This window comes from Lethenteron reissneri, chromosome 49 (genome assembly GCF_015708825.2).
Source record: "Lethenteron reissneri isolate LAM-NWPU_2019-01 chromosome 49, ASM1570882v1, whole genome shotgun sequence".
In the NCBI taxonomy this organism is placed as follows: domain Eukaryota; kingdom Metazoa; phylum Chordata; class Hyperoartia; order Petromyzontiformes; family Petromyzontidae; genus Lethenteron; species Lethenteron reissneri.
Genome location: NC_083827.1, coordinates 10,330,742 through 10,346,195, shown reverse-complemented (window position 1 = coordinate 10,346,195; position 15,454 = coordinate 10,330,742). Strand labels below are relative to the sequence as shown.

Below are 15,454 nucleotides of genomic sequence, written 5' to 3'. Positions count from 1 at the left end.
TGTACTTGTCGAGATCGACAAGCAGCTCAAACAATGGAACACAGCGGTCCCTTTGTGCCGATGGGAGTGGGTACCGGGATTAGTGGGCTCTGAAAAGGGGGCCATTCCCCACGCGCCGTGTCAGTCATGGGGGTCGTTTGGCCATACCTGACCACGCTGGCACCGTGGGACACACCGTCACACACTTGGCGAACTCCAGAAGTGTCCTGGCTACGTCCCAAGTCACTCGTCCCTGCAGCCTCATCACTTCCTGTGCGTGTCGGTTGTGGGGGGCGGTCGTGTGGAGATGTCCCCCCCACCCCCCCAGGGACCCCCCCCCCAAGTCTTGGTGACATTGTACGAATATCGATGCAGGAATTAGCATCAAGAACAAGTGACTGCCCAAGTCAAGGAGCCCTTGTAAGGTCCTCATGAATTATGCATGGCATTCTGCGAACCTTCGCCCAGTCCGTGGATGGAGTCCGAACGCGTATGTTTACTGAGAGCGACAAACGGACACGTAAATGCGCGAACAGACAAGCGCACACACAAATATACACACAAAGACCCCTCATAGAGCCTTCACCGACTGGGAGGGCACATGCTGTTCACGAACAGCTTTGAAGGCCGGCGCGGCACACGAGGGGGTGGATGGCCAGCATCACGCCAGGAAGTCTTTGTCTCCCTAGTGGCGATGTTTACACAACACACAAGATACCCATTTGAGGCTGAATGGACCTAGCGGAGGCCCAGAACTGGTTCAGATAATCACCACTGATGTTAGCCGTGAGCGGGAATCAAACCCTCATTTAGGGCTTAATTCAGCTGGGTCTCATAAATTATGTCCACAACCCAACACACCACATCCAGTTGCCCTCCCGTTTGCTATTTCAGTGGCTGCTAACAGTCGTGTGCCGGAGACACGGGAATGTTCCGCGGGAATCTGAGCCGCGGTCTCATCATGGACGTGATGGATGCGCAGCCCGAGCCGCCGCGTGGCCGGGGAAACGGACAGGGCGTGAGGGTTGCGGGGGTCGCGGAGTGGCAGGAGATGCGTCATGCTCGGCGGTTATCCGACTCGTAGGGAGCAGTCTGCGCGCGTTCTGCACTGGGCTGGATACGTGGACGCTTGGCACGGCACCCCATGGGCAACACTTTTAAATGGCTGGATCGATAAAAGCACGCGGGGGGAAACACGTGGCAGCGCCCGCAGGGGCGATCGCTCACGTCGCCACCCCTCAGACAAAGAAGAGCAATGGCTCTGTGCGTCTGAATCAAAGCCTCCCTCCTGAGTGCTGACTTGAATGAGTTGAATGTTGACTGCAGGTGGTATCTCTTGTCTTGACCGAAATGCTCATTTGCCGCGTCCTAAACGCGTTGAATGGACGACGCGAACAGAAGGACGTGTCCGTTGTTATCAGTCCCTGCTGGTTTGGCACAACATCTCTTATTGGCAAGTCATCACCAAGCATCATCTATCCACTGTGGAATTAATGATCTATGGAGACACCTGAACACGAGCCGAATCTCATCGCTCCGTCTCCACAGCGGATGCCCCCCCCAGGCACATCTCCCCCCCCCCTTTCATTGCCACTCCGTCGCCAATCTCCACCATTGGTGACGTGTCCTGTGCAAGCCTTTACTTCACCGGGTTGGGAGACGCACGCTTGGCAGCAAGGGGAACACGTGTATTAGAGAGCATGGGCTTGTTTGAGACACCACGTTCACCGTTACCAAGGGTGAGCTCGGGGTTGCGTGGTGTTCTGTAAAGCACCGCGAGGTCTCGCGTGTGACCGGCACTGCGTAAAAATCGAGCATTGGTTGGTTCCTGAGTGGAGGTTGGCTGGACACGTCGCAGCAAGGGACGATGGGTGGTGGCGGCCGATACCGATGACGGGAGTTGCAGAACGGATCGCGCTCGGCCACGGAGACGGAGCGATGAGACCGGCCCGTGCGTAGAGCAGGTGCCGAGTGGACTGTTAACGAGGACGTAAGAGATGACGACGGCTCGGGGAGGCCTTCATCCAGCAGCGGATTGTTCATGGCAGCTGCTAATGATGATGAAGATAACGAGGGGCAATGACTCACCGTCCCGGGCTCCAGGTCCACGCGCTGCCCTCGGGGTCGGCGCGGCCCGCGAGCTCGCCCCGCAGCAGCGTCGCGCCGCCCTTCACCCCGACCTCGAGCCGCTCGGGGGTCACCGTCACCTCCACGTCACCCTTGGGCGTGTCCTCCGGGAGGTCGAAGGTGACCGTGACGTCCTCGGACGTCTGCTGCCACTGGTACGGGGGGGCTGGGCGAGGGGTGGGGGGGGCGCAAGAGACGCACAGACGTGCAGGCGAACACGGGAGAAGAGGGGCGACGGCCAAGGGGAGACGTCACAAGACTCTCACAGAGAGGTAGAGTAGGCACTCGGTCCAACAGAGCCATCGAGAATATCTCGAATAAAAAAGGCAGCCGACTGCCCCAAACAGCAAGCATCTGGTGCAGGTGTGCGGTTAATCTGAGGCGAGCGACATCCCTCTATCTACAGGCAGGATGAGAGCCCGTTCACATGACAGTGGACACGACGGGTCCCTCGCGGGAGAGAGACGTCGCCCGCGCGGGTCCGTAGCGGCGGCGACGGTCACCGCGGCTTGTCTGCGTCTCATCGCTCATGGAGCCGCCGTGATCACCACCCGCGTTCGAATTCGGAGTCAGCCGCTCGCGACGTAAACCGGGTTTGAGTGCGGCGAGTTGGTAGTCCCAGCCTCGTCACGGGTGACTGCACAAACTGGTCATCATCATAATGGGATGCCATGGTGGTGATATGTTAACTATATTTGCCTAGAATACAGATCTCGACCCTGACGTCTGCTGTATAATTGGAGTTTGCATGTTTCCCCCACCATTGCGTGGATTTTTCTCTGGGTCCACCGGTTTTATCCTCCACATTTAGAATCATGCATTTAAAGAATTTAGCAGCGACATTTCCATGTGATAAGCCACTTTGTTGAGCTATCATTTGTTACATAGCTCAGTGGGCCTCACCTGCAAAAAAAAGTGTTATAGTTGTTAGACAATGGCCCCTGGAAGCGGATATCACAGAGCTACCCCTGAAATCCCTTCAAGCGACCTTCTATCCACACACCATGGGGCTGCACTTTGCAACCCGCTCCGCATACCAAAGGAATGTTTGCTGTATGACAGTTGAACAATCGTGGCGGATCAATCGATGGATCGTTACACGGCCCCTCGGCTCCTTTCTCTTATTTTGGTCCCTGGAAGCTACGAGCGCTGCTGGCTGGCAGCCTGGAGCCTGGGGAGATGGTGCATAGAGCGAGAGCGAGGGGGGTGTGGGGAGAGCACGTGAGGGCGCGTGAGCAAGCGAGCGAGCGAGCAGGGTTAATCGTCCCTTTAGCGAGCGACCCCCTTTTTTCCCGGGATTGACAAAACCCCTTGGGGACGCAGACGCAGCTCAAATCGTGTCGCGGGAGATGAAGGGGAGCGAGAGCAACGGTGAAATGGACCAATGATGCCACCGACACTCCTTCCCCGGCCCTACGCCACCTACGTCACCAGCGATGAACGTGGCGAAGCTGATGACAAACATCGCGCTCGCGTGCACGATGCGATGGAGATTATGAACGCCATCGCGCGGCATACAGCAAACATCGACGGCAGCGGGCGACGCTATCCCACCAAGGGAGGACGTGCGACTGCTCTCCGGAGACGACAGTGCGATGACGCGACGCAGGCAGCGCTCGGGCTCACGTCTCCCCACCGCCGGGGAGTCGTGCGTCGCACTCCACTCCATGGTTTATTTGTCAGCTCGCGCGCCACGCACCACTCCGGGGTCACTTTGTCCTGCGAAGGTTTTTAGTTTTTTTCTCGGTGCGTTGGGCGGTGCCGGGTCACCGGATCCTTGCCTCGCCGGCCCACGCCGTTGCAACCACTTCCCCAACCAGGGCTCGGCGCCCGCAAATTATTTTTCGTTTTTTACAAATTAATTCTTTCCAAATGAGAAAAAAAATGGGAAAGGAGAAAAACTCCATGCCGCTCAACAAAAAACAAATCACGTTTCACAACACGTTTAGAAGCAAAAAATATCACGATCAATCGACTCGCAGCGGGAAGCCGCGGCCCAACAAGGATAAAGGGAGAGTGCGTTGCCACGTTTGGGGGTGGGGGGGAGGCTGGATCGGTTCCCGAGAAGTTCTTGAGAGCGAAACAGAAAATTAATTCAGCCGAGCACGAGGGGCGTATCGACATCTCACGCCGAACGCCACGCCCCCTCCCCGCTGCCCCCTCCCCGCTGCCCCCTCCCCGCTGCCCCCTCGCCGCTGCCCCCTCGCCGCTGCCCCCTCGCCGCTGCCCCCTCGCCGCTGCCCCCTCGCCGCTGCCCCCTCGCCGCTGCCCCCTCGCCGCTGCCCCCTCGCCGCTGCCCCCTCGCCGCTGCCCCCTCGCCGCTGCCCCCTCGCCGCTGCCCCCTCGCCGCTGCCCCCCCGCTGCCCCCTCGCCGCTGCCCCCCTCGCCGCTGCCCCCTCGCCGCTGCCCCCCTCGCCGCTGCCCCCTCGCCGCTGGCCCCAATCGCCTGGCGATCGCGCAGATGTGCAAGACACACACGCCATCCCTGCCAATTTAAGCGGCAGGCTGCTGAAATAAAAACAAATTCTCCCACAGTTTTTTTTACAGAATGCGGGACGCCTGCCTCTGACGCAAAGTGCTCGATGATCGTGGCACCATGCAGCTTACACCGTGTGGGACAGTACGCCGCATGAAATCCGCACCTTTCACGTCGTCCACGCCCAGCTCCTTCTCCTCTTCCTCCTCCTCTTTCTCCTCCTCCTCCTCCTTTACTTCCACCTGCTCCTCCTCCGCGACCGGCCGCGCCGAGTCGCTTGTCACACGGAGGGCCTTGTCAGCCGCGACCACGATGCCGGCACCCCATGGCTCCAGGGCGACGTAGAATGGTGCCGAGGGCCCCGCCAGCTCCCGCCGCCGAGACACCGAGAAGCGCGCCGGCCCCACTACTCCTGCCGGCCCCACCACGTGGATGGGAGAGGAGAGTCACGGTGAGACCCGGGCGGGCGGTAGGCACCACCTAGTGGTGGGGCTAGCGGAGTTTGATTTCTGCTCACGTTCAACACCAGTAACGATTATCTGAATCGGTCTTGGGCCTCCCCTAGATCGACTCGGGCTCAACTGAATACGTAGTGCGATAGGTAAACAGCGTCACTTGGGAGACAAAGGCTGACCGGAGTGGTGCTGGCTACCCACTTCCTCGTGTCCCGTGCCGGCCTTCCTAAGTGCCTGCTAACAGCACTTTCCTAAGAGTTGGTTAAGGCTATACTGGGGATCTTTTGTCTTTGATGCTAGTGATGGTGCCAGCAATAATGTTAGTGATTGGACTAGCAGTTGGGTTTGCAGTTGAGTTCGAGGTAGGGCTAACCAAGGTGTTAGTGATGGGGATAGTGGTGGCGAGAGTAATCACGTCAACTCGTAACGTGTAGCCACACAGGACTGGGCAGTGTTCGCGGCTGGGCTATGGGTAGTGCTGGTGGCTGGGCGAGAGGTGCTACCTTCGTCTGGCTCCAGCGTGAGCCACTCGAGCGCGCTGTGGAAGCCGCTCTTGCTGGAGGGCGCCGGGTCGCGCTCCACGCGCAGCAGCAGCAGCTCCAGCACGGCTCCAGCGGCGCCGGCTCTCTGCAGCCCGTCCACCACGAGCGAGGGTGTGCTCACCGCACCGCTATACACCACCTGCAGCGCACGGCACACGTGCACCACGTTGCTGGCATACGGATCTATGTGAGTAGGTGCGTATACGTTCGACGTAGTGAGTTCTTCCCGTCACTCCTCACCGGCAGCGCAGTGAGATCTCGCCTCGACTACAGGATTGCAATTCCGTCCTCGACCTTCCATCGAGTAACCAAGAAACTGCAACGGTCGCGAAACCATCTCGCTAGGGTTGTACTCAGCATTACCCCCCGCCTCCCTCAGCTCCCTCCACTGTCTCCTCACCATCGCCAGCAAGGCTGGCTATATAAGATCTCCTGCCTCCAGTCTCTCCTCCACTGGCTTCCCACCATCGCCAGCAGCAGGGTCAGCTGTAAGATCTCAGATTGTCTGTGCCACCACCGTGCCTCCGGTCGTCCACCGTGTCTCTCCTCGCTGCTGTCAGCCTGCACTGCAGCTCACAGTGACATCTTCCACAGCAGCAGCAGCAGAACAGCGACTCACAACCTCATCCTCCTCCTCTACACTAAGGACCAGGACCGCCACTACCGGACGTCATTTCTCCGTGGAAGCCACCGCCATCTGGAACACGGCCATCATCACCGTTCCGCTGCTGCTGCAACTATCACAGCAGCAACATGAGCAGAGAAACTTAAAAGCCCCCCCTCCTCTTTCCCCTGGCTTTCAAGTGACACTGCACGTGGCTCCGTGCCTCCGTCACGCTTACTCGTGTCTGTGTAACATGGTGCGTGTTACAAATTGCGCGAGTATCCTAGCATCGTTACCGCAGGCGGGACGATGCACCGCAGCGTTGCGAAAGAGGCGATCGGCACAATCAGATCGCCGAACGCGCGCCGCCGCCCGCTCGCCCGCCCACCCGCACGCGCCCTTCCCGGTGGCGGCCCGGCACGCCTGAGCGCGTGGTTTCACTTTTCATGTTCGGGGGGAATAATAAATAATAAATGGCGCGATTAGCGGCGGATCCACACGGTGCGCGCCCTAATCGAGTTAACACAGTCTCCCCCCGGGCGGCACGAGACAAAGCGCGGAGTCTCCGTGCCCCCCACCGCCTCCCCGTACCCCCCCCACCGCCCCCCCACCGCCCCCCCGTCCTCCCCCCGCCCCCCCACCCAACGGTACTGATTATCGAGCGGTGGCTGTGACGGCGCGTCGGTAATTAAACACGAGCCCCTGCGGACAGCGCCGCTAATTGCTCTGCTGCCGCCACTGCGACTGCGCTCGCACACGCACTCGCGCATTCATGCACTCGTGCACACAGTGACGCACGCACTCATTCACTCACTCACTCATTCACTAACTCACACACTCATTCATTCACTCAGTCTCACGCACGCACTCACTCCATTAAATATGCACGCAGTAACTCACCCGGTGCAACCTATGGCATCACACTGATGTATGGGCATCCCTCGACATACAGAACAGATACATTGCTGAAAAGTTCTGTAAAGCGGCATTCTGCAGATCGAACCCTGTTTCTCTATTGACTTCCATTACAGAATTGAAGATGCATTCCCATGGAAAGAATTTCGGACCAAAGACGAAAATGAAATCACGCTTAGGAATTCCACAAATTTTTGTTAATAAAAAATACCCTACAGTACTTAACCATCGTTAATTTTCTCCTCTAAATATTTTACAATTCAGAGACTGAACATCCCGTGAACGCGGATTTAACGTGACGTACATCAAATTTGCTCCCTCATGTGCAGGCGTCGGCAACCAAAATAAGAGCCATTTTTTCGAATTCTGTAAATAAAACTCAGTATTTCAAGAGCCGCAATGCGTACGGTGATTATGAGATGGTGGTTCTTATTAAATAACATGACCAAAGCGGTCCTTAAAGAGCCGCACGCAGCCCCGGACCCACAGGTTGCTGACCCCTGCTCAAGTCACGTTGCAGCGATATAGCCGGCAGTACTGCCCAGTCAACGACAACGAGCGTGGGAGTGACCGGTGGAGAGGCGAGTCTACACCCAGGGGTAAGGAACCTTCCTCCAGAACCGCATCCCACTTTCAAATCTCTTCAGCAAGTCATCGCACGTCAACACACACGTAATGTCCGCCACTCCTGTCACGCTCGCACTCGCTGCCGCTCCAGCAGTAAGCTGCAAATATCTCGGACCAACAGACTCCGAGACAGCTTCTACCACCAGGCCACCAGACTGTTGAAAAGCCATCACTGGCTGTATGTCTGCCCTGTCCTCTTCACCCACACTCACACAAAAAACACACACACAAGCGCACACACACACACGCACACACGCAGTCTCTCGCATAAAAAAACAGAGCTCCCGTATAGCCTTAACTGACTTTAAGAGCAAGTGCTGTTAGCGAGCACCTATAAAGTCCGGCACGGCACACGAGGGGGTGGGTGGCCAACACCACGCCCGGCCGCATTTGTCTCCCTAGCGGCGATATTTACACACCGCGCCAGGTACTTATTTGAGGCTGAGTCGACCTAGGGGAGGCCCAAGACCGGTTCAGATAATCGTTTCTGGTGTTGGCCGTGAGCGGGAATTGAACCCGGGTCACCAGTTCGTAGCGCAGAGCGCTAACCGCTCCACTACACACACACATACACCCTTACTCACGCACACACATACAGACATACACAGTCAACACTGCTGTCCTATGTATAAAGAGACATTGATCACTGGACGCTTCCAATTTATAGTGTTTAGACACACTGTATTTACATACCATACACTCGACAAAGCTCACTCTAATATATCTATTGTTGTACATATCATTGATAGTATATGTTTGTGTTCATTCATCCCATGCATATATGCACAGATTGCTATTTTGATGATTGTTCGACGGGCAGGTGTGGCTCAACTGTGGGCGCAATGCGTGTCAGCCACGTGCGCTCCATCCGTCGACAGCAGTAAGATAGGCCTGTAACTTGAGGCCTGATCTTCTGGCTATCCAGGTTTCACAGCAGGGCCGTGACCTTTGCTCCCTTCCAGGCTCTGTGGATTGTGCCACCGAAATGGACGGTGGTAAACAAGGCCGCGTGCCAGTCTTGGCCGACAGGTCCCAAGTCCTTAAGAATTCTGGGATAGATGTTGTCATCGCCCTGTTTTTTTTGGCTTTGGTGGCCAGAAGAGCGTCAGCAATCTCTTCCCTTGAGTATGGACGGGAGATCGTGGAGCTTGTCGGTAGGCTCCTTAAGGTTGCAGTGAGATGTTTGCGCACGTCTTGTTTGTGTTGCTTTTTCATTGCGGCTTTTGTGCAGGTGAGGAGGCGAGAGGCGATTTGGTTGGCAGTGACTTGCGCACTTTTTTTTTTATAGGTGGTACGTTGGCGCCAAGATGGTAAAGAAGATTCCACGCTTTGCGGCCGGAGTGTGCAAAGTTAATCTCCAAATGTTTTTCGCCAACGCTGTTGTCTGGCCGAATTTAGAACCTCTAATAGTGCTGATGCCTTTGTCTCGTCACGAGTTCTTTTGAACGCTTTCAGGAGTTCACCGCTCTGCAGATTCCAGCATGAAGTGTATCGCTTTCCGTGGCCTCTAGGGATATTGTTGGTGGCCGCTTCGATGATGGCGTTGGCAAAACTGTTGTAGCTATGCGGCACCGGGTCAATGGTTTGCAGCGCGATTTCTGTTTTGCCCTGGAAGGACGACCAGTCTGCCTTCCGGAAGTTCCAGCGAGCAAATGGTTTGGGTGTGATCATCGTAATTTAGAGTCCAATGTGGACGATTGCTGGTCGGTGTTGGCTTCTGGGGAATGGTCCTCGGATTTTCCTTGTCGCGGAGGGTGGGAGACCATGGTGGTCTTTGGACACAAAGCAGAGATCTGGATTGTGCTCCCCCATCGAGCAGAGTGGAGACTCCCTCTGTTTAGGGTCGAAAATCACAAACATCATTTATGGACGACCAGTCAGTCAGTTGATCTCCTGCTTCATCATTTGTGGAATAGCCCCATTGTGTGTGGTGGCTATTAAGGTCACCCACATATACCGATGGATGTGCTGTAATAGGGATCATTGGAGTTGGCCAGGGATTCTTCGGCGGTTTATCCACAGTGGTCATGGACACATGACCTATTCTGATGGTAATGGTTCATGTTTCATTGGTCGTGACTTCTTGTCACCCCGTAGTGTGATGTAAGTGGCGAGGCCGTATTTCGGATGGTTAATGGTGGAATTATGTCATATCTGCTGATTTTATAATTCACAAGTCGTTTATCTTCAGCGTGGGTTTCCTGGAGTGCTACAACGTCAATGTGTTCTTGATGTAAACACTTGGCGAGCACCTCACACTTTGCTCGTGAGAGGCCTTCCACGTTAAGTTCGTCACTCGTAATGTTGGTCCCACTCTTCTTTGACTGATAATTTTGGCCCTTAAAAGGACCGTTATTTTGGATGCGATTTACACATTTGAAATCGAAAATACGCGATATCCAAAAATGACGAAGTAACGGTATTAGTTGTACAATGAGGCACTTAATAGGTGGGCCGCGAGAATGCTACCATCTGTTAGGACAAGTGCTGTAAGGGAGAACCTATGAAGGCCGGCATGGCACACGAGGGGGTGGGTGGCCAGCACCACGCTTGGCCGCCCGTGTCTCCCGAGTGGCGATGTTTGTTACACACCACGCCAAGTACTCAATCAAGGTGGAGTCGACCACTTACCATACACGTGCGCGCACGCACGCATACTTAGCTCGCAGCACGAGTGGCTTGCGGTAGCGCTCACCTCCCACGCAGCGTCGGTCTCCACGGCGCGAGCACCCGTGTGCAGCACGAGCAGCGTCCCTGCGCCGTCGCACAGTGCCGCCCGCTCCTCCGACAGGAAGTGCATGGACGTGCTGACGCGCCCGGGGCTCCCCGCCACCTCCCGCGCCAGCCGGAACACGGGCACCGGCGTTCCCAGGTACGTGTCCTGGCGGGCGACAGAGCCAGCGAAGCACGGATAGATTCAAGCTGGTACCTATTATCTAAACACGGCTGGTCGCGTTTAACCAACTGCGAATCATAGCGAATCACTAAACATGACTAATCATAATTAACTCAACAAGACTTGCCACAGTTAACTAAAAATAACTCGCATATAACCAACTGCGTCGCAATTAACGAAACACGACTCATCGCCTGTCACGCACCAGCGCAACGCGCACGCGCTGCACGCGCCCGGCACGGTCCACGTAGTAGACCGATGTCGCGTCCCAGGGGTCGGCGACCAGGTGGTTGCGCATGCCGTAGACGCGCACGTGGTCGCGTGTGTACAGGTCCTCCGACAGCTCCACCTCGTCCACACCTGCGCACACACGGCGATGACGGCAGGTCAGCCATCTCCTCATCCTCCCCCCTCTCTCCAAAATCCAGTTGTGCTGCGGATGGCAGAGGGACACGGTAGCAGTGAACACTGATGGTCATACTGTACTGAAGATCCCTAATGAGGACGGAGCCGGACTAACGTTGTGTCCGTTGCACCGCCGCTTGTTGTTGGGATGTGGCCACATTTTCTCAACTCATTGAGCCGGTGATTTTAAACCACAACATGACCACACGTTCAGTTCTTGCGAGCCAGTGGTCTGGACAAGGCATGTCCACGCAATGCTGCGCACACCGGTGTGTCATTAAATATGATGGCATTGTGTTGTCAAAAGACGAAGAAATGTTGTTTGAGAGTCTCGCAGTGAGCAGTGTACCACCACGTGCCGAAGAATCAGTCCTGGAATTTGACATCCCAGAACTTGTAAAATACAGTGCTAATTCAGGGGTGGGATGCCCTGGCATGCCCGTCTTAATTACAAATACCCTGCGACTTCCGTAAAGTTATTGATGTTTTGCTTTTAGAATATTAAATAATAATATCAATACAAAGGAAGGTTTGAATAATCGGCCACCAAAATCACTGCGAATTGCAAGCAGAGTCTGGAACGTGCAGCCCAACGCCGCGGTGGTTACCGCCACAGTGCGGCACGAGACTGGGAGTGCGGTGTGCAGATGACACCAGCAGCGTCGCCTTGCGCTGCTGCTCAATTTTCGAGCTTTGGGAGTGGAGTTTTCAATTATTTCCACTTGTCAAATCTACAGGTCTCCATTGGTGACCATCCTGAAACCATCGACTCCCCACACTTGAGAGCCCAGATGTTACATAGTGGGCAGCTGTGAAAATTGAGACGCTGCATTTCAGCTTTGCCGGCTTGGCACTCTGGCCACTGGGCCACTTGGAAACCCCAATGGACAGAGTATGGCTGGCGATGGCGATGCCACGGCTCTGTCACACGGGTTACCGAGACGCAAGCCGTGGGTGCAGAACCTCATACCGGCGATGCCTCGCACACCTCATCACTGCCCCCCCCTGCCGCTCCCCCCCCACTAGGGAGCTTTAAAGCTTAGCTAATTCTCAGCAGCATGAGGGCCGCGTTACATATTCATGCGTGCAATGTTTATTCAAGCGGGATCGCAGCTCTTTTGATTGGAGACAAATCTGCCATTCGAGAGGCTTTTCAAATTACATTTAAAGAACGCTGCCGCGTGCAGATAAAAACAAATCGCAGATTTAGCGACAAAGCAACCGCCCCCACCCCGTCCCCTGCCCCCTTCCATGCTGCCACCGCTGACCGGACAGCCGCACCAGAAACCACGGATGGTGCAGTCGCGGTGGTGCTGGTAGCACAGCGACACGCAGCCAGCCGAGGTGGCAGGTCAGAGATGCCGAGTCGGCACCGCTGAGTTTCTGGGTTCAGCTCCAGGTTCCAAGTTCTCAAGTGCAGTGAAGTCGATGGTCTCAGCCTGATCACCATTGACTAACATAGCCACCCGTAAACCAACATAAAGGTGCACAGACTCGCAAAGAGACCTGCAGACTCATGTAGGATCTGTGGCACCGAGAGGTGGAGTCTAACTCACCCGCGCGAGCTGTGCACCCGTCTCTTTTCCTTTGACTGAGGGGCAAGAGATGAAAAGTGACAAATCGGTTGAGTGGCACGGTGTGCGTGCGTGCACCAGCCTTGGTGCGATACCATCGATCGTCACGACTCAGTAGCCACCATTCTGCGGTACTCCAAACTTTAATTTCATTTTTACTGTATCATGTTTTATTTTATTTTTTTTTGCCTTCTGTCTCGTACAAACTGTGTCTGCTCCAGCAGCTTTCACGCGTGAAAAGAGCGCTCGATTTTAATCGAAGGCAGTCCGCGATATTCCGGATGTACGTTTCAGACATGTCAACGATGTGGACAACTGTGCGTTTAACTATAACAGTGGCTTCTTTACCGTGGAGTAGCACGTCAACCGATTTAGCACCGTAATCCGCAAAAGGGAAAACGCTCGTAATATTCCACCGTGACACTTTAAATAAATAAATGCAGTGATTTATAACGTGCACAATATTTCACAAACACATATATATGTATGTGACCATGATTCTGAAGCGGACAGCCTGGCTCAATGCCCATAAAAATCCAGACAAATGAGGCGGGGGGCCTTTAAGCATCTCTTAGAAGTCAGTGCAGACCGAACGTTGCTGCTGCTGCGAATGTGCAGCGACAGTGGGATGATGATGACCACATTCCACACGGCGGGGGCCGCCACGGAGAAACAACGCCCCACAGTGACCACGGTCCTTGGTGTAGAGAGGAGGAAGTGTTGAATCACGTTGCGAGTCGCGTCGCTCCGGAGAGTTCTACCTTGAGATTTGTCATCCTACGATTGGTGGTGATGGTGCATTCAGATGCATGTGTGTGTCAAACCTTATACTTATTTCGTAAGTAGGGAATGGTGGCATAGTGGTTAGCGTGCTGTTGTACGAACCCGGTGAACCCAGTTCGATTTCCATTCATGGCCAACGCCGCACATCCACGCCGCGATGGTGCTGGAAGAAGAACTGAGCAGAGGATGGCGACGGTGAGAGAGTGTGGTGTGTACGAGTGTGTACGTGTGTGTCCGTGTGTGTAAGTGTGCGAGTGCATGCGTGTGTGCGAGTGCACTGCGCTACGAACGCGGCGACCCGAGTTCAATTCCCGCTCGTGGACACTAACAGTGGCGAATATTTGAACCAGTCCTGGGCCTCCATTAGGTCGACTCAGCCTGAAATGAGTACTTTTTGTGATTTTTAAACATCACCAATGGGGAGAGAAAGGTGGCTGAACATGGTGCTGGCCACCCACCCCCGTGCCGGCCTTAACAGGTGATCGCTAACAGCACTTGCCCCAACAGTTTGTTAAGGTTATACGGGGGATTTTTGCCTTTGTGTTATTTTAATTGACTGCGAGGCTGCCTAATGTACGTAAAAATAATCCCTGCTCACACACAGGATATGCAAAGTGGTTTATATATATGTTTATATATATGCTGAGCATGGGAATCAATATGAATCTATGAATTGATGCATCATAGCACACCACACAACAACAACAGCAGCTGCCATGCCCAACGAGGTGACGCTGACATCGCCACCAACGCTGCGGCGAGCTGCACCCGTTGAAGTGCGGAGGATGGATGCCAGCAAGAGGTCACGGCACAGACACAAGGAGTTATGGGTTCACCGACTGCAATGACTGGTGGATATACCGCCTATGGTGCCAGCTGTGGCAAGCAGTTGGACTCCTTCACGCGTCACACATGCACACAAAACTTATTTGAGCCTCTGTGCCACATTTAAAAAATAATGCCCACACAATGTAACTGGTATTGGCCAAACGCGCTAATGCTGAAAAATTACCTACAAATTTACTCAATTGGGATTAAACACGGCAACATTGCTCCCTACTGCTTCAACATTGGCAGGGCCCTCCTGAAAAAATTGTCCTGAGACTCAGTGAAACCTTCCTGGGTAAACAAGCTGAATTATAATTAATAATGATTGGGGGTTGCCAAACAATTCTGCCAAATCACTGGGCCACTGTGGTGAAGAGAGCTCAAGTGCCACGTGCCCGTCTGGGGCTGGATCCGAGCCACGTGCCCCCTCGCCCGTCCCTCTATCTGCCGAGTAAATTAAAACCGACCACCGGTGCTCTCCAATTTAATATTGGCGAAGATTCTTAATCGTTTAACATAGCTGCGTGCAGTGGTGCCACTGCCGCCGCTGCTGCTATGGTAACGGCTCGAGTTGGAGGCAGAGTGAGATGCGGGCACAAGATTGCACGGAGCGAGGCAGAGCTGCTTGCGCCCGCTTCGTTGCTATAGCCACAAAATAAGCGCGTATATAATACTGATGATAATAATGTGCATTTACCCACGGAAGACTCCCCGAGTCCAACGACTGTTTTACTGCAGGGTCCTGCTACAATGCGGTTTTTGGCTAATTTTCGAAATTGACATTTGCTTTCGTGTGAGAGGAAGCCAGAGAATCAAGAGAGAAGCCAGGACGCTGTGTACGAGGGGGCGACCATCAGCACTGCCATCTCCTCGCCACACCTCGCAGCTCCACGCCTACAACACCAGCCAAGTCCTGCCAGTGTAACCCATTCAAGTCAGAAGATATTCGCTCCAATTCAAATATTAATTGTAACATTGCAAACATATGAACGTCTGCAGAAACTCAGAGTCTTTCGAGTGAAGGGAAACAATTAAACTATATCCAACCAATCATCATCACTTAATATTGATAACACGCTTCCCCCCATGAGGTGCTATGCTCGGGTTGCACGGACGATGATCTACAAAAGCCCCCTCTGTGACTCGGCTGCCACCTGGTGGCCTCAGCACGTGCCACGTGCTTCTGGTGGTTCCAACATTAACACATTGAACTAGATTCGAAGCTTTCGTGACTGCAGGAATT

The 15,454-nt window shown here is 54.6% G+C and overlaps 1 protein-coding gene across 1 annotated transcript in view; it reads right to left on the bottom strand.

The window, feature by feature from the left end:
• The window catches only part of NUDCD1 (NudC domain containing 1), a 30,550-nt gene that overhangs the window by 11,923 nt on the left and 3,173 nt on the right, over positions 1-15,454 (bottom strand). Inside the window, exons 2-6 of the mRNA XM_061571997.1 lie at positions 10,827-10,981; positions 10,421-10,606; positions 5,541-5,718; positions 4,749-4,994; positions 2,068-2,272 (exon numbers count right to left, since the gene is read on the bottom strand). Coding sequence (XP_061427981.1) covers positions 2,068-2,272; positions 4,749-4,994; positions 5,541-5,718; positions 10,421-10,606; positions 10,827-10,981 — 970 coding nt within the window. The remainder of the gene's footprint in view (positions 1-2,067; positions 2,273-4,748; positions 4,995-5,540; positions 5,719-10,420; positions 10,607-10,826; positions 10,982-15,454) is intronic.